This window comes from Spermophilus citellus, assembly GCF_964194105.1.
Source record: "Spermophilus citellus genome assembly, chromosome: X".
Classification (NCBI taxonomy): Eukaryota; Metazoa; Chordata; class Mammalia; order Rodentia; family Sciuridae; genus Spermophilus; species Spermophilus citellus.
Genome location: NC_138190.1, coordinates 40,677,234 through 40,696,200, shown reverse-complemented (window position 1 = coordinate 40,696,200; position 18,967 = coordinate 40,677,234). Strand labels below are relative to the sequence as shown.

The 18,967-nt window shown below is 48.9% G+C and overlaps 2 protein-coding genes across 5 annotated transcripts in view; one reads left to right on the top strand and one right to left on the bottom strand.

Moving 5' to 3' along the window:
* SYN1 (synapsin I) overlaps positions 1-5,983 on the top strand; it is a 47,282-nt gene extending 41,299 nt beyond the window's left edge. The window contains exons 6-13 of one of the 2 annotated variants that reach the window (XM_081277223.1): positions 58-120; positions 867-1,009; positions 1,102-1,176; positions 1,316-1,418; positions 2,766-2,912; positions 3,333-3,420; positions 3,518-4,109; positions 5,078-5,983. In XM_081277223.1, coding sequence (XP_081133349.1) covers positions 58-120; positions 867-1,009; positions 1,102-1,176; positions 1,316-1,418; positions 2,766-2,912; positions 3,333-3,420; positions 3,518-4,109; positions 5,078-5,105 — 1,239 coding nt within the window. In that variant the 3' untranslated portion in view covers positions 5,106-5,983. Of the gene's footprint in view, positions 1-57; positions 121-866; positions 1,010-1,101; positions 1,177-1,315; positions 1,419-2,765; positions 2,913-3,332; positions 3,421-3,517; positions 4,110-5,039 lie in introns of both variants that reach the window. The other variant, XM_081277222.1, reaches the window with a different exon arrangement.
* Positions 5,984-6,126: 143 nt separating this feature from the next.
* Positions 6,127-17,549, bottom strand: ARAF (A-Raf proto-oncogene, serine/threonine kinase). 3 transcript variants are annotated; one of them, XM_081277224.1, is made up of 16 exons: positions 17,430-17,549; positions 15,595-15,749; positions 15,320-15,423; positions 14,308-14,410; positions 14,065-14,219; positions 13,855-13,953; positions 12,475-12,616; positions 12,344-12,371; positions 12,102-12,247; positions 11,797-11,999; positions 9,116-9,292; positions 8,970-9,016; positions 8,372-8,490; positions 8,016-8,147; positions 6,932-7,066; positions 6,127-6,776 (listed from the first exon to the last, which is right to left on the bottom strand). In XM_081277224.1, exons 2-16 carry the CDS (start codon positions 15,688-15,690, stop codon positions 6,573-6,575), a joined length of 1,890 nt encoding a protein of 629 aa, XP_081133350.1. In that variant the 5' UTR covers positions 15,691-15,749; positions 17,430-17,549; the 3' UTR covers positions 6,127-6,572. The 3 variants fall into 3 exon arrangements, with proteins under 3 accessions (XP_081133350.1, XP_081133352.1, XP_081133351.1); XM_081277226.1 differs by having other exon boundaries at positions 6,127-6,707; XM_081277225.1 differs by lacking the exon at positions 17,430-17,549 and adding an exon at positions 17,134-17,154.
* Positions 17,550-18,967: the final 1,418 nt, after the last annotated feature.

Genomic DNA, 18,967 nt, shown 5'->3' with positions numbered 1-18,967 from the left:
TCTTGGTGGTTGGCACTCCTTCCCTGACCATGCCTCTTCTGCCTTTGTCCCCTCCAGCTTAGCAGCACAACATACCCTGTGGTTGTGAAGATGGGGCATGCACACTCGGGAATGGGCAAGGTGAGTTTCCAGCTGGGGTGTGTGCTCGTGGTGTGCACGTATTTGCCATGAATGCTCCTGGCACTATGGTCTTGTAGGTGTGTGTCTTTGTGAGCTCGGTGCACACCAGTAAGTTTGACAGTGTCCTGGGATGTCTTCATCTATTTAGATTTTTGCTTTCTCATATTCAACTATTTTGTCAGTCTACTTTTTAAATGTGTGTTCAGCCAATTTTGTACGTCCTGTTACCATGCTAGCATCTCCAGCACTGTATCTGTGTGGATATGCATGTCTCTGTGCTGAATATGCACCATGTCATTTTTTTATGTTCCAGGGTCTTGGGGTCCAGTATGCTTGCCATCTAGCTGATTTTGTCTGTGTGTGTATAAGCAGACTTGTAAGTTTGTGTGTGTCCCGCTTCTATGTTTGTATATTGTGTATACAACCAGGTCTGTGTCTGGCTGCCCATATGTGCATACTGTATGGACACAAAGGATTTTTTACAGCTTTATTGAGAATTCACATGCCTTAGAACTTACCCATTTAAAATGGTCAATTTAGTGGGTTTTTTTTAGCATGCTCATAGAGTTGTATATACCCAACTCTGTGTTTGTGCCCATGGACAAAACAGGAGACCCACAATTATGCATGCTTGAGTGCCTTAGAGTGCCCACCTAATTTTTAATGTACTGTGTGTCATGTGTACACACCACTCCAGGAGCACCCACTCCCCACTGCTGTCCTGATCCCCACCCCTATGCCCATAGGTCAAAGTGGACAATCAGCACGACTTTCAGGACATTGCAAGTGTTGTGGCGCTGACCAAGACATATGCCACTGCTGAGCCCTTCATTGATGCCAAATATGATGTGCGTGTCCAGAAGATTGGGCAGAACTACAAAGCTTACATGTGAGTGGAGAGATGGGCGCTCAGGAAGGGGTCCCCTGCTCTGTCCCATGCAGCCCAGAGACTCCCTCTCTCTCTCTTCTCTTGTTCTCCAGGAGGACGTCAGTGTCAGGGAACTGGAAGACCAACACAGGCTCTGCGATGCTTGAGCAGATCGCCATGTCTGATAGGTGGGGCACCTGAACTCAGAGGAGGGGTGGGGGTGGGGGAGGGGGAGGGGTGGGGGAAGGGAGGGTTGGGGGGGGGAGGGCAGGAGTGTGGCCACCTGAGCAAAGCGCTGATAGGCTGCCCTGCCCCTCTTCTTGGCAGGTACAAGCTGTGGGTGGATACATGCTCGGAGATCTTTGGGGGACTGGACATCTGTGCGGTGGAAGCACTGCATGGAAAGGACGGAAGGGATCACATCATTGAGGTGGGAGCACCCAGAGATCAGTGGGGCACAGAGTGAGGAACACATCCATAGCATCAACACACAGAACTGTGAAGCACTCTGCAGCTCTGAAAGTCCTCAGCAAATGACAATGTGTTTGGTAAACTGTAAAATACCTTGTGAACTGGGACATCCCTAGCAAATGTCAAAACACTTAAACTCTAAGCTGGGGCCGGGGTTTGTAGGTCAGTGGTGGAGTGCTTGTGGAGCATGCACAAGGTCATGGGCCATCCCCAGCACCATAAAACCAACCAAAAAAACCCAAAACTAACCTGCTCTGTGAACTTGGACATCCTTGGTGAATGGTAAAACGTATTAAACTAGAAAGTGCTCAGTGAATTAAGACATCTTGATGAATGGCAAAACACTTAGTTACCTTGAAATTGTTCTGTGAAACTGGGCCAATGGTGAAGCATGTTGTAAAAGACAAAGCACCTAGCAAATATAAAGTGGGGACTGGCAAACATTTTCTATAAAGAACCAGACAGTATATATTTTGGACTTTGTTGGCCACACGGTCTATTGCAGTGACTCAACTCTGCAAAAGCAGCTAAAGACAATATGTAAACACCTTAAGTGTGATGGGGATACAATGTATGTATTTGTGTCCAAAATTTGTTTATGGACACTGAAATTTAAATTTCTTATTTTTTACATGTCATCAAATCTTTTCATTTTTTTTTAACCATTAAAAGATATCAGGCCGGGTGCGGTGGCACACACCTATAATCCTAGCGGCTCAGGAGGCTGAGGCAGGAGGATTGCGAGTTCAAAGCCAGCCTCAGCAACTTTGAGAGACCCTAATTAACTCAGTGAGATCCTGTCTCCAAAAAAAATTTTAAAAGGGCTGGGGAGGGACTGGGGTTGTAGTTCAGTGGCTGAGTGCTTGCCTAGCATGAGTGAGGCACTGAGTTCGATCCTCAGCACCACATAAATATAAATAAATAAAATAAAGTATTATGTTCATCTACAACTAAAAATTTTTTTTAAATATAAAAAAGGGCTGGGGGGTTTGACTCAGTGGTTAAGTGCCCCTGGCTTCAATCCCTGGTACCATCCTTGGCTCATAGCCCATACAAAAACAGGCAGCACGCCAAGCCAGATTTGGCCCAAGGGCCCTGAGTTTGCAGACCCTGCTCTAATGTACCTAGGAAGCTGTCAGGTGCCTCATAACAGACAAGCCCTCCTCACAGGGAATAATCAAGGCCACTTAAAAACTGGAGCTCACTTCCTTGCAGTACCTTGCTTTTGCCAAGCAAAAGTATTCTCACTGTCACCTCACATGCACTTTCTGCCTCGCCACTCACTGGATCCCTTTTCATCCCCCAGGTGGTGGGATCCTCCATGCCTCTTATAGGTGACCACCAGGATGAAGATAAGCAGCTCATCGTGGAACTCGTGGTCAACAAGATGGCTCAGGCCCTGCCCCGGCAGCGGCAGAGGGATGCCTCCCCTGGCAGGGGCTCCCACAGCCAGGTAAGGTCCTTGGCATTGAGCTACTGGCAGGGAGGCCAGCCCTTGGTCAAGATACCCCATTGAACCCATAATCAGTAGGCTAAGATGGCAGAGCATAAACAGTTTTGTTAAGATGGCAGAGGCTGGCAATTGTGTAGGAATTAAAACTTTATAACCAGAGGTTCAACTAGCATCACCTTAATGCACATGTGGCTACAACTGCCAGTTGTTTAAAAAATGATAAATCACTGCTACCCTGACTTCCCTGAGTGCTTCTCTACCCCTGAGTATGGGGTGGGAGCCTCAAAACCCCATATCTCCTCATCTGGCCACAAATGGGGCAACACCCAGCAAAGAAGGAATCCATGTCACCCTGATTTGGCTGGTGCTCCATAGGTTGGTAACTATGTTTAACCTGTCTTCTCCATTCCTCTGCCGTAGACTCCATCCCCAGGGGCCCTGCCCTTGGGCCGCCAGACCTCCCAGCAGCCTGCAGGGCCTCCAGCTCAGCAGCGACCTCCGCCCCAGGGTAAGTGAGGGCAGGTTTTCTCAGCCCCTCTGGTCTCAAGTAGACCCCATCTTTCACTGGCTCCCTCTCATATGTGCCTTCTCTCTCTGTCCCCCAGGTGGCCCTCCACAGCCTGGCCCAGGGCCCCAGCGCCAGGGACCCCCACTGCAACAGCGCCCCCCACCACAGGGCCAGCAGCACCTTTCAGGCCTTGGACCCCCAGCTGGCAGCCCTCTGCCTCAGCGCCTACCAAGTCCCACATCCGCACCCCAGCAGCCCGCGTCCCAGGCCGCACAGATGACCCAGGGTCAAGGCCGCCAATCCCGGCCAGTGGCAGGAGGCCCTGGGGCGCCTCCAGCAGCCCGCCCACCTGCCTCTCCATCTCCCCAGCGCCAGGCAGGCCCCCCACAGGCTACCCGACAAACATCTGTCTCTGGTCCAGCTCCACCAAAGGCCTCAGGGGCTCCACCTGGTGGGCCGCAGCGCCAAGGCCCTCCCCAGAAACCCCCAGGCCCTGCTGGTCCTACACGCCAGGCCAGCCAGGCAGGTCCCGGACCCCGCACTGGGCCACCCACCACGCAGCAGCCCAGGCCTAGCGGCCCAGGTCCCGCTGGACGTCCTGCCAAACCACAGCTGGCCCAGAAACCCAGCCAGGACGTGCCGCCACCTGCCACCGCCGCTGCCGGGGGACCCCCTCACCCCCAGCTCAAGTAAGGGGACTCCTACAGCAGCCTTCGCCTTGCTGCTCACAAAGCGGGCTCTGGCCCCAGTAGGGCAGCCCTAGTTCCCATGCTCCTCAGACCTATTCAGTGGGAGCTGAAGCCAAACCCCTCCCCTGGGCTTTCACTCCTCCCCTCCATCCCAGATCCTTTTGTCTCCATTCCAGGGATTTGGTGCCAGAATCCCAGAGAAATTCTTTCAGTTCAGATTCTTCCCAACAGGCCCTGGGAAAGTCCCCATTCCAGGTCCTTGGCCCAACCCAGGCGCCTGGCAGACCCATTTTGAGCACTTCCCTGCCTCTTTCCAGCTCAACTCAGACTTCCCTGCCAAACTCCCTGCCTCTTCCCCCCAACCCATCCCTAAAACACCTCGTGGCTGACTCATAGTCCTTGTATCATTTCACTCAGCAGTAGAGCCTCAGGCTTTCCCCTAAAGTATGGGCTCGTTTCTGGTCCACCACAAATCTTTTTGGCCTACCTCAGTATCCTCCCAAATCATCACACCATTCTCTTTACTTCTTCTGGTCCAATCCAAACCCCTCCCCCTAGCCTTAAAACCTCATCTCCCCTTTCATATCAAACTAGTCTAGAATTCAAAGATATGATTCAGCCCATGACTCCTCTCACCAATCCCACACTTCCACACCTTGCATCTAAGTCTTCCCAGCTGGCCCCACATCTCAACTCCCTGGCCCTGGGCTCCGCCCATCCCACAAGTCCTCCCAGCCTCAAGAATCCATCAGGGTTCAGGCCCGAGGTGGTGGGGGGGAAGGTCAGAGGAACAGCCCCAAGATCAGAGGCACAGCCCCAGGATCAGAGGGGCAGGGCTGGGGCCGGGCCTGGGGTAACGTTGTGTTTCTCTCCCCTCCTCCCCTTCCTCTTCCCCCCTTCCTCCCACGCCTCCACCTTGTCTCTCTCTAGCAAATCCCAGTCTCTGACCAATGCCTTCAACCTTCCAGAGCCAGCCCCGCCCAGGCCCAGCCTTAGCCAGGACGAGGTGAAAGCTGAGACCATCCGCAGCCTGAGGAAGTCTTTCGCCAGCCTCTTCTCCGACTGACACCCCACCCTGAGAATCCCCAAATCCCTGGGCAAACCCTCTCTGGGCCCTGAATCCATTATTCACTTTTGGAATCTCTAAATTCCTTGAGAACTCCTCTCCTGGTTCTCCAACATCCCACTTATCATTCCTCAAGATGCCTAAGTCCCTTGTGACACCTGGTCCTAAATCCAGTTCTCACGTTTGGGATCCCCAAGTCCTATTAGAATCCTGCTCCTGGTCACCTCAAGATCTACTGTTTTAGAACCTCCAAATTCCTTAAGACCTCCACTCCCAGTAACCCAAAGGATATTTCCTTCCTGGAAGCTCCCAAATACCAGGCAACCTGTTTCTGGCCCTAACACCACTGAATGCCCTCCTTGAGTCCAGAAACTCCTGGAAAAACCTATTCCTGGTCCTAAATCTCTCCAACACACCTTGTTCCTCATCAAAATTTTCCAATTCCGAGAAACCCCTACCTTTAAAACCCTCTCCATGGATCCCCCATCTCTCTGGAGACCCACATCTTCAAGTGCCACCCACCACAGTTCCATAAAAATCTCCCTTCACCCTCTTCCCCTCAACACCATTCAACACACTGGGAGCTCCTCTCACTTCTAGGACCCCTTGGTTCCCCCAGGGACCCCCTCCCGAGTTTCCTGCCTCTGACAGCTGTCTTTAAATATGCAAACTCCACCCATCCACCCAGAATCCTTTGCACAGGGAAGGCCAATGGTCTCCCACTTCCCCACCTTTGCTGTGATGTCTGTGTCTGTGACTGACGTGGCCTCCTCTTGTGCCGTGCTTGGCATATGTGGTCCTCGTTCATCGTGCCGCCTGTGGTGATGCGTGCAGTGACGCTGTTTGTGTGGTCTGCACCTCCCCCCAACCTCCACTCCTTGCCTGGACTCCCTCCCCTCAGCGGCTCTGAACCCCAGAGAAGAGTCGGGAAGCAAAATAAACAAGCAAAGGCCCAGCAGAATTCTGTGCTTCTTGGTGAAGAAAGAGGGGAGTCCTTGACTGGCAGGGGAGACACAGAAGACCCCCAAATCCATATGGGGTGCTGGGGACCCCAAAATCCAGTGAAGGCACATTAGGCACAAATTCCAGAGAGGTTCTAAGTGGAATCCCTGCCACAAATTCCAGCTAGTGGAAATGGAGGTGCACCCCAAATTTAGAAGTATTCCCCAAAGCCAAGAGTAAACCAAATTATGGAAGAGGCAGGAGTCTCAGTCTTTGGGGGGGGGGTCCCCCAATTCCAGAGGAACTGAAGAGCTCAAAGGGATCACCACTATCTCCCAGGGTGAGAGATGTGGGATCCTGAGGCAGTATCAAGACAGAGATGGAACACTGGCTGGTGGGCAGGACTCCATGGCGTGGCAGACTGAGGTGGGCTCCCCGGTGGCTGGGGGCAGGGCCTAAGGCACAAGGCGGGCTGCGCTGAGGAGGCAGGCAGGCAACTCATCAGCCTGGGTGCGGTGCAAGGAGGGTTCAGAGGCACTCCGCTCAATCTTGGGGAGTGACCGTTGCAGCAGCTCAATCGTGGCCAGGATCTGGGGGCAGGTGGGGATGAGGAGGAGTGTCTGGAGCTCCATGGGCACCCCAACACCCCAGGCCCCAGCCTAATGGGGAAACACACACACACACACACACACACACACACACACAGTGTATCTGAGCCTTTGACACAATTCACATTCACATCTGCCTCCATCCCCACTCTCCCTCTGCCTTGGAGTCCCCCTATCAAGGTATCCAGCCCTCCTACCCAGCTCACCTGGGGGAAGAGGGGCCGCTCCTCCCGCTGGAACTTGAGGCAGTCAGACAGCAGGCGCCGCATGGCCTTGGGGCAGTTACTGGAGATTTTGCTGAGGTCCGGAGACAGATAGCCACGGCCTACCATGAAGATGATCTGAGGGAGGGGCAGGAATGGGGTAGTTTTAGGGTTTGAGCTGTTAGATGCAGAGAATTTGGGGTCTTGAGTGATGTGGAAAGCTCATTTTGGGGGAACAGGGGGAAATCCAGGGTATTAATGCCCAGAGAATTATGACTCTCTGAAGACTTGGGAGGTTTCTCTGCTACAAAATAGAAGAATTTAAGTTTGGGGTTGTTGAGGATTGTAGGTATATAGGACTAAGTCCACAGTTGTCTAGGGGGCTTAGAACCTAGAAAGTACTGAGCCTTGGGGAAACATGCAGTTCTGAATCTGGGGAAACTTGTATTTCCATGGAAGTCTGGGACCTAAATGTCTGAGTCCACATTTTCTGCAGGACTCTGAGTGTTTCCCTTAAGCCTTCCCCCAGACACTTGGGCCTTAATGGGGTGCCCTTGGTTAGGAGTCAGAGGATTCTGGGTTCCTGATGGCCTGGGAGGTTCTAGGCCCTGAACCCAAAGAACTATGAGATTCTGGGGCCTACAAAATTATGGGTACCAGGACCCCAGAGCCTGACAGATACTCAAAGTCTGGGTGATTTTGAGTATTTGTGAATATTCTGGAAGCATAGGGGATTTTATTTCTCAGAGAAATAGAATTCTGGGTTTTGGGAACCTGTAGTATTTTGAGTACCCAGAGAAGACTGTATATGCCTAGGAAATCTCTGGAAGGCTTCTGAGTATCTTGGGGTCTAGAGCATTCTGGGTACAAGATTCAGAGGACTCTGGGCTTTAAGGCTTTTGTCCCAGAGGTTGTGGATGTAGGGGAAGGAGGGAAGTTGGCATAGGATACCTTATGGGATTAACTCTTGGAGTTCTCATTCCAGAAAATTCTAGGTTGCTGGGTGAAGTGTACCATTCTTTGTGCAGAGCAAGGGATATGGGGTGTGAAGGACAGAGGGAAACCATGGGTAATGTGTAGGGCTTACCTGGTCACGGCTGCCAATGTGACTGTAAGGCAGTGAGCCCGTCATGAGCTCATAGAGCACAACCCCGTAGGCATAGACGTCCGACTGGAAACTGTAGGGGTTTGGGTCCTGCATACGGATCACCTCAGCCGCCTTTGATAGGCCAGATGGGGCAGGGAAAGCATGAGGGACAGCAGATGTGGCCCACAGTTCCACATCTGGCTGGCCACACTGGCACAACTTGGAGCTACCCCCAAAAGGTGAAACATAACACCCACACTGTCACAGGCATCCCTGTCTCTGTTTGGCTCCGTATGTCCCAATCTAGGAACATGTGTCTCCCTATGCCCCTCCCCATCCAGCCTGACCCAACTCACCATCCAAAGCACGGAGCCTGAGGGCTGCTCCAAGGGTTGGGCCCCACTCCATCTTGTCTTCACTGTGGCCAGGCCAAAGTCGCCTATCTTCACTGTGAGCCCCTCATGCAGGAAGATGTCCACTGGGGTCAAGGGCCACTATAGATTTCCAATAGTCAAGCCTATCAATCACCCTGACTGGAAGGTTATCATTAATGTCTGGTATTAGTGATTTTTCTGACCCTGATCAGAAGCCCCCAATATCATAAAATTATGCATAATTAATGCCCTCCACACTTGGTCCCACTGCGACTCTTGACCAAAAAGCCCCTTGAATGGCACCTAAACCAACCATATCTATAACCCTGGTCAGAAACTCCCTATAATGTTCACAACTGCTACATCTCACAACCTGACCACAGTCCCCAAGAATAGTACCGAAACCAGCCACACCTCTGACTCCTAATCAAGGGCACCCCATTAAGGCCCCCTTACCAGCCACAGTTCTGATATCCAACAAGGAGCCAGGCGACGTGTACCCTTCCCCATTCATCCTCAGAAATCCCCACACAAGAGCCTCCCCCCTGTGTAATGTCCCACCCCACAGACAGGCAGATACTATTAGACTTGAGGTCTCGGTGGATGATATTCTTGGCATGGAGGTAGCTGTGGGGTAGAGGCAGGCGGTGAGTTGGCTGGAGGCTACTTACCTCCTCTACTCTCCTCCCCACTACCCCTCCCCAGTCCCCAAGGCAAAAGGCTCACTCCATGCCCTGGGCAGTCTGCCTGGCGACATCAATTAGCTGGACCATGTCGAAGCGTGTGTCAGCCACATGTAGGTGGTGGTAGAGGCTAGAGCCCTCACACCACTGTGTGATGATGGCAAATCCTGGCCGGGTCATGAAGCCCATGAACAGCAAGATGTTGACATGCCGTGTCTTCCTGCAGGTAGAAAGCGGAGTTTCCGGGGTGGGGAAGACAAACAACAACTGTCATACATCGCCTGGACCACTCCCCAGGCTTTTCGGGTGCTCAGGGCCAGACTATTGCCAGAGTCCATGAATTTGTAAGATGTTTACTGGGCTATGGTACTCTGCTGGGGCCCTATATCCTGAGTTGCTTCATGAGAGTCTCCCAACCAAAGCTAGAGGGAGGGATTAATGCCCCTACCCCTCTGTCTACCAGCAGCACCTCTGATCATTAACACCCTCCACACCTCAGACTGGGACTACTGTGACCATTTTACAAATGAAAAAGTGGAATACCAACCTTCCTCATTGACATGACATCATTATATTGACAATGCAGGGCTAAAATATGGGTATCAGGTAATGCTTATAGCCTTCCCCTGTGTAATGTCCCACCCCAATCCCAGACCACAGACAGGCAGATACTATTAGATTAATAGTATCTAATCACTGTGAGAGTGATTAATCACTGTGAGAGGCTTAGAGGTAGAGCTTGGAGTATAGATTCATGTCCTGAGTTCAAATCCAGGCTTCACCAGTTCCTCGCTGTGCAACCTTGGGGAAGACATTTAACCTCTCTGGTCCTCACATTCCTTAACTGTAAAACTGAGATCATTACAGTGACTAACTTATAGGGATATGGGGATAGATGAGTGAGTAGACAACCTGTAAGGTGCTTTAGAACAGGACTGACCATATAGTAAACACTCTGAAAACATCACTGTCCTTGTTGTCATTGCTCCTGTGTACCTGGATCTATCTCACAGAAACTCTACCAGGCACAAATCATTTTACCCTAATTTATGAGAAAAGTTTCATTCCTTATCAAAGTATTAACTAAAAATGGCAAAACAAACACAAATAACTTTGATGATGCTCTGAAATTTTGATCATGTCAGGGAGAAAAACAGAGCACATAAAGATTCTTTTTGGTACTGGGGATTGAACCCAGGGGCACATAACCCCTGAGCCATGTCCCCAGCCCTTTTTTATATTTTATTTAGAAACAGGGTCTCACTGAGTTGCTCAGGGCCTCACTAAGTTGCTGACACTGGCTTTGAACTCAAGATCCTCCTGCCTCAGCCTGCTGAGCTGCTGGGATTACAAGTATGCATCACTGTGCCCAGCTGAGGATTCTTTTTTTAAACAGTACTGCATTTAATTTAATTAATTAATTATTTTTGTGTGTGTGGTCCTGGGGTAGAACCCAGGGCCTTGTGCATGTGAGGCAAGCACTCTACCAACTGAACTACATCCCCAGTCCAGCTGACAATTCTTAATAGTGGTAAGTCTATGGAAATTACCACATGCTCCCAATCACTGTCATTTCACAGAGAGGAAATAAGAATAAAAGTTTTCTTACTGTGCTATCCATTGTCAGCATAAATATTAATATGGAACAAGTAATTATGATAATATCAACTCTATAACATAATTGTGTCCATTTGACAGAGAGGAAGAGCCCATGCTGACATCCTGAGGAGTAGCAGAAGCTATATAGTCCTGGGGGCTGGAGGTGTAGCTCATTGGCAGGGTGTATATATGGCATTCCATCAACAGCACCACACACACACATACACACACACAAAAAAAAATGTATACCATTCTGCTTATATAGAACACAGGCATACAGTACTATGCTATGTAACAACTGTAGCACAAAAAGAGAACACCTGAGTTTCTCAGCATAAATTAAATATGTTGATAGACATTAATCATAGCAATTATAATCTTAATGATTAAATTATGGTTATGATTATAATTAACAACATTGTTCTTTGCATCAAGGCATTATGATAATTAATAGCAAGCCTGTGGCTGGGTGCACACGCCTGTAATCCCAGCGGATCAGGAGGCTGAGGCAGGAAGATGGCAAGTTCAAAACCAGGCTCAGCAACTTAGCAAGACCCTGTCTCAAAAAATAAAAAGGGCTGGGGATGTGGCTCAGTGGTTAAGTGCACCTGGGTTCAATCCAAGTACGAAAAAATAAAAAATAAAAATAAAACCAAGCCTGCAACACAATAAATATAACATGAATGGTTCTGCACAACAGTGAGGAAGGAAAGCCATGAGCTTTCCTGGAGCTACTGTTACTTAACATTATGCTCTTCACCTCCATGCCCATGACCATGACAATGAAAGCCTATCCCAGGCCCAGTTCAAAGTAGGCAAATGAGAAGACTCAAATTTGGAAGCAGAGCCATTAATTAATATCCATGCTGATATCAGCATCATCAGAGGTCATCTAAAGGTATATTTTTTTTTCTAATCATGGAGGCCATCTAAACATGCTCATTTACCAAAGGGAAAAGGAACATCCTTCAGAGAGAAATGACTTCTGACTATGGTTCCAATATGACATAAATGTAGATGACATCCAAGAAGTACCCCAAGCATGGCTTTTTCCCAGAGACGAACCAAGGCCACACCTGCCATGCCCCTCCCCACCACCCCATCCACACAAACATGCGACCTCACCTGAGCACCTGCATCTCGTTCTTGAAGGCCTGGGCCTGCTCAGCAGTGGGTTGGGCTACCTTGAGCACCTTCACAGCCACATCGCCATGCCACCTCCCGCGAAACACGGTTCCAAATGAGCCCGTCCCAATTCTTTTCAGCAGCTGAACCTCACTGGGTGGCACCTCCCAGTAATAGCCTGAGTCCCGGTACCCGAGGTTCTTCTGTGGGCCAGATGGGCATCATCTGAGGGGCCTGCCCACACCCTTCAACCCACGTCACTCAGCCTGCAGTGCCCCCTTCCCAAGATTCCCGTTTGAGTGTACCACTTTCTTCTTTTCATCAGCCAAGGACTTCCGCTCCCGCTGCTCTGAAGGTGACTTGGAATGTGGGGACTTCCTCCCCGAGGACACACTGGCTGGGTTGGGGCTCCCCCGCAGGCCTCCATCACCACCACCTCTACTACCAGCAGCTGCAGTTGTGGAGAGGATGTGAGTGGAGGCAAGTGGGGCAGCAGGGCAGAGAAGGCACAGAGTGTAAGCATGGAGTGGGGTGGGTGGGCGCTCACCATGGGTGCCGAAACTCTGGCCAGTGAGCTGAAAGATGGGGGACAGAAATCAAGGTGAGCATGTGGAGGCCAATAGAAATGGCTCTCACCCCCTGCACCATGCTCCTCCAGTGCCCCCCCTTGCTACCCACCTGCATGAGGCTGGAGTCCATGGGAGCTGTGGTGCTGACCATGTGGACGTTGGGAGTGGATGTGGAGCGGATGCGCTGCAGGGGGGCGTTGGCTGAGGCAGGGAAGGGGAAGTGCTCCCGGTCATGGTGCTGAGTGCAGGCGCTGACAGAAAAAAGGCTGGGAAGTTGCTATGGAATGAAGCAGAAAACCCAGGGAGCCCACCCCTGCCACCCCAAACATGCCTTTGGCTCATTCAGAGCAAATGCCAACTGGTTATACTGGCATTTGTTTGTTCAAGAAACACCTATTGAGTGCCTGCCACGTACCAGATAACCATTCTAGGTGTAAGTGATAAAACTGTGAACAAAACAAATAAATGCCCTTGTGGAGCCAATATTCCAGCAGAGGAAGAGAGGAATCAAGATAAAGAAATATATAATGAGCTCACAGGTGATAGGAGCAAGAATGGGAAAAAGAGAACAAAATAAGAGGACAGAAAGTGTCCCGGGGGTGTCAGGGGAGGCTTCTCAAAGAAGGTGACACTGAAGGCCTAAAGGAGGGACAGTGAGGGACAAAGATGTGGGGAAAAAGGTTAGGATATGAATTTCATAATTATATATTACAATGACATATAATATTCAAACATGTATTGTATAATACACCTTGTATTACAATGGTAATGTTGTAAAACATATCATCATGTAACATGTCATATACCATATGTGGATTATACAAATTATAATGTTATGAAAAGATTTTCTAATGTTTCTTTCACTATTCTGAAATTCAGAGGTAATTAATCCACATATATCCCAAATTAAACTTACCCTTTTATGTATTATAAAAAATATATGGTGTTTTATATATAGAAAAATATTCCATAATACAACACATAATAAAAATAAACCATATTAAGTATGAACATTATAAAATACACATCTATATATTATATACATCTATATATGTATCATTTTAATACTTAATATAAAAAACCAAAGGAAAGTAATTTATGATAAGTAATATGTATTTCAAAATGGAAAGGTTTGCACAAGGTTATGCTGGAAGAACGAATGTAGTAGTTAGCTGCTTATATGTTCATAATTAATAATAATAAATTATTATTTATTCTATACCAGGTAATTCTCTAAACACTCTACACATTTTACCTCACTGAATCCTCACTAGAGCCTTGCATGGTAAAAAGTATCATTCCCTTTTAACAGATGGGAAAACTGACACCTAGAGAGATTAGGTAAATTGCCCAAGATCCCATAGCTCCATACCTTTACTCTTGTAGATGCTCAATGTTTGTCAACTAAATAAATGAATAAAAGTATGGTCTGTGGTCTGCAGGGACCCCCAGATTTTTTTCTCCCCCAGTGTCCCTAAGGTATTCCTACCTGGGACCCTGGGAGGTTAGCAGCTCATTCGGGGGGCAGTTTGAGGGAGCCTCATGCTGCCTGGAGCCTCCAGACAAATCTTGGACACTGTGGTAGATCCTTGAGGGCATTCAGGGTGTAAAACAAGAAAACACGGATAAGCTGTCTACAAGGGCCTTATGGCTGGTCTCTGCCCTCCCCATTCCCCCAACCACCCTAGGCCAGGCTCACGGTCGGCGGTTGGTACTCATGTCAACACAGACTGTGGGAACCTTGGAGGAACAATGCTGGTGGAATTTGTAGCCACAGGTTTGGCAGCGGAAGCCATGGAACAGAAACTTAAGGCAGAAGTCACAGAACGCCAGGCTGAAGAATGTCTTCCGTACCTGTTTCCACACAGCAGGGAAGGTTGAGGCCCGGTCAAGGGCCCTTCCCACCCTCATGGCCTGCTGCTTCTGTCCACGCTTCACTCACAAAATTGTGCATGGTCAGCGGCACATCCTCGAGGACCTCCACAATGAGTTCCTCACCATCCAGGGGGGCGATGGCTGTGTCCCAGGCAGTGACTGTCTTTCGCCTGCAGGGGACATGGAGAGCAATGAGTAGGAAGGTGGGTAGGGATCATGGGAGGCAGGGAAGCCCCCAAAGTCCCTCCAAGCTCCAGATCCATGGACTAATATTTGGCATGTTTAATTCTCATTAAATTAGTCACTATCCTTGTCCCCATTTTACAGATAGGGACATAGGATTAGAGGAAGAAAGTGACTTGCCAGGGGCCACCAGGAGATTGTGTGAAGGGTCTATTGTCTTAATTACAAGGTAAGAGGCAAATGAGACTATCTAAGAAGTGCCAAGCCAGCCTGGGAAAGGGGCTGATAAGGAGTTAAAAATATAAAGTGCAATGTATGAACAGGATAAAAAATTAAGGAACCCCAGAACAGGGGAATCTATGGAAAGTCAATAAAGCCCAACTCAGCAGCAAATGGAGAAGCTGAGGAAGGAGAAAGCTCATGAGTTCATGAAATCGTGAAAAAGCAAAACAGATGAACTCTGCAAGGAGGTGACTGCAGGGTGAGGACTTGGGGCCAAGAAGATAATGAGTTGCAGACTTTCAGGTCAATGAACTAATGAAGTAATGACATAAAAGATGGATAAACTTATAGGTTAAGTGAACTAATGCAAGGCTTCACAACAGAGTGAAGAAGGAAAGGGATGACTCTGGGGAGAACAAGTAGGTGGCATGGGAGTCACTTTTTTGTGGTACTGAGTATCTCACTTTGGGTCTTGCACACGCTAGGCAAGTAACTCTGTCACTAAGGTACCATCCCAGCCCTTTTTAATTTTTATTATAAGATAGGGTCTTGCTCAGTTGCCCAGGTTGGCCTCAAACTTGTGATCCTTCTGCCTTGGCCTCCTGAGTCACTGAGGTTACATGTGTGTGCCACTATGCTCACCCACACTTATTTATTATTACTGTCACACTTACCCTTTGATGAGTCTGTAGACCACGCAGCAATCCTGATTGAGGCCTCGCACCTTGAGGGCCTTGTCTAGCGAGTCGTAGACACTCATGCCATCCCGGACAGTCACCTGTATGTGAGTATGCAGAGGCAGAGGCCCTCAGTGCCCAACAGAAACAGCCCCAGCTGATAATCCCATTCCTCTGCAATGGCCACTCCCAAGCCCTTGTCACCCTGCCAATCTCAAAACTTATAACTGGGTCCATCCACAACCCCTAAGAGTTTCACCTCTGTGACTCACCACTGTGCGTTGCTTGTTGGGCAGATACACTTTGACAGTGCCCACTGCCCGGGACGGCTCAGCCCCGTTGGCAGGGGGGCCCCGTGGCGGCTCCATGGAGCCTAAGACTTTGTCAAGATGGTCTGAGGTGAGGCTGGGCAGGTGCCATGAGGCTCCTAGGAGAGAGTAAACAGAGGAGAATTTCAGAGGTCAAACAATGATTCTACAAGCAAAGTGTCAGGGAATAAAATAAAATCCCATCTCCAGCCCAGTACGGTGGTTCATGCCTATAATCCCAGTGAATCAGGAGGCTGAGACAGGAAAACTGCAAGTTTAAGATCAGACTCAGCAATTTAGCAAGACCATGTCTCAAAATTAAAAAATTAATAAAGGTCTAGGGATATGTCTCAGTGGAGAGTGTCCTGGGTTTCAATCCCTAGCACTGCAAATAAATACATAAAAATTTCATCTCTAGCCTGGCATGGTGGTGTATGCCTGCAATTTCCATGACTCAGAAGGCTGAGGCAGGGGTATCTCAAGTTTGATGCTAGCCTCAACAACTTAGTGAGACCCTGTCTTAAAATATAAAGCAAAAGAACTAGGGAGGCAATTCAGTGGTAAAGTGTCCCTAGGTTTAATTCCCAGTACCATAAAAAAAATTCCATCTCCAGATTCCCACTGTCCTCTGCAGCCTAATTTCCATACAACAGCCTAAGGATCCTGTTAACATCTGAAGTCTACTCAGTCCCTCCTCTGCTTAGACTCTCCTGCTGTTTGTCTCATTCTTGGGTGACGAGATCTCCAAACTCACTGCAGCAGAGACACAATGAGAAGTAGCACACACTGTCCTGGAAGATACAGGAGTATACAAGACTTTGTGCCAGGGACTAATGGGGAAGTCAGCACGCACTGCACTGGGGGTGTCAGTTACATAATGGGCATGAACAGGCTGTCCTGGCCTTTTAATGGAGAAGGGGGTGACCACTGTGGTGAAGGAGCAGTCACAGGGGTAGGAAAGGAAATGGGAGGATTATCAGATATTGCCCTTAATTTGGGAAAATAAAGGTATCATGGGTGTCCCTAAGCCCTGGGGTATAAAGTTGATGGCAGGATCACAAATATTGTGATAGGTGCTTAATGGAGGTCACCAGACAGTATGCTGGACATATGTAATAGGAGTCACTAGGAACTGTAATGGGGAGAAGGGTGGATAATGGGAGTCACCACACATTGGGCCAAACGGGGTTGGTAATGGTGGCTCACCAGACATTTGGCATAGGGAAAAGAAAAGGAAGATAATGGTGTAGATTTGAGAAAATGGAGGTAAGGTGGGGGTGGGGAGTCTCCAAAATTCCCCCTGACAACAAATGAGGGGTCACAAACAGATTACTGGCGTAAATTCTGTGGTGGATCACGGAAGGAGTTTGGGAAGGTGAAAGAGGGGTAATGGAATACTCAGATATTTCCCTAGGGGTATAAACACTGATCCAGAATAAGGAAGTGAGGGGGCATCTCCACTAAGTCTCTGAGTTCAAGACTGAATCTGGAAACCACACTCACGATCCAGACCCCATTCTGGCCTGGTCCCGCCTCCCGAAGGTTTTCGGGCTCTGCGCAGGCGCGCGGGCACTCGTTGCAGGCGAAACCATCCCACAGCCTTGCCCGCCCATTCCTGTCTACCCACCCCGCCCCCGCTGTTGATGATGGTCTCGCCCCGGGTCAAACCACTCCTCCAGTTCCGGGCGGGGGGCGCCTGAGTACAGGCGCAGCCATCCTGGAGCTGAGCTTTTGGTCCGGGCTCCGTGCCTGTGCCTGGCGGCCGCTCCAAAAGCGAAATCTACCGGGCCCGCCCTCACCTGTCACGCCGCTACTGCCGCCACCGCCTCCATCTTGGGCCTGTCTTCTTGTTTCCTCTCACATTCCGCCTCCACCTCCCCTCAAACTTTTGCCATTGGCTCAGAGGGACTCAGCCCTCCATTTTTATTGGATTACGGCCACGCCTGTCAAGGCAGGACCAGCGGAATGTTGGTCGTGTTCCGGATTAGGAGGGGCGGCCAGTAACGTCAGTGTCTGGGGCAAACTCGCACGCTCTGACTTGCGCAGGCTCGGTCGGGCGAGAACTGCGTGCGAAGGGTTTTCACCCTCGATTGTGCCCTGGAATAACGAAGGTTTCCTCCCCCCACACACACCGGTCATTTGAGGCTGCCCTTAGCGGTTGGGAGTCTAAGCGTTGAAATCCTTAAATGCAATTTGGGGGTAGTACCCTGAGCATCCTTTTAGGATTTTCCTGTGTCTCAGTTTTACTGTCTTTGAAATGGGTTGAAATCAGACCAAAATGATGTGCAATGTTTAGCAGCTCTAGGAAACTAGTCATAGCCTTTGATTACAGTGGTTCCTCTGGAGCGACTGGGGGCTGGGGGTCTGGCCCTTGGAGAGGTGACCAGAACAGTAGTTCTGGGATGCTTCCTTTAGTAAAGGGATTGATGAGGATTTTGAAAGATAGGTGAAGAGGGAAACGTGGATCTGGAATGGAGCACTGTAGCAGTCAATGTGTGGCAGTATTGTAGGATAAATTTTTAAAAAAATTGAAAGTTAACTATTTCCTGGTATCAAAAAAGAAAGACCAGGCTGGGGTTGTGGCTCAGTGGTAGAGCACTTGCCTAGTATGTATGAGGCACTGGGTTTGATCCTTAGCACCGCATGTAAATAAATAAAATAAAGGTCCATCAACAACTGAAAGAAAAAATTTAAAAAGACCCCTCCCCTGCCCATCTTTTCTTCGATCATTTACTTAAGAAAAAAATTATAAATTTTTCTCTGACCGATTGAGACGTATGTAAATCATTTTAAAAGCTAAGTAGATGTCTTGCCAGTTTTACAGTTGCAGAGTGTTTTCCTTAAGGGCCTTGTAGCCATTTCTTTGAAAGGTTTAGAATGAAAATAACATCCCTATCTCCCTCTCTTTGGGAATTTTGTTCAGTATTCCTGCCTCCAAGTTGTTAACGGGCTTGTCATAGAGATATAAATCTAAGTTCCTTTGGATAAAGACAATTGTGTTTTCTAAGAGCCTTGGAGGCATCCACTTGAAATGTAAACAATGAAAGTAACATCCCTATCTCCCTGCCTCTGAGGGAATTTCAGCCTCCATGCCTAGCTCCAAGTTGTTATCCAAATGTCATAGAGATAAGAGTCTTAGTTTTCCTTTGGATAAAGGAAATTAATTAACAGGTTGCAATCCCAATTGAATTTGGGATGAACTCTGTGTCCCAAATGGTGCTGTCAAGTTTCTTACTTGAGGACAAGTTATTAGTTATTTTGAAAACATGTATATCTGCCTGGTTACATAAAAGCATGACATTTCTTTCTGTCTTTGAAATGTCTTAGCAGGCCTGGC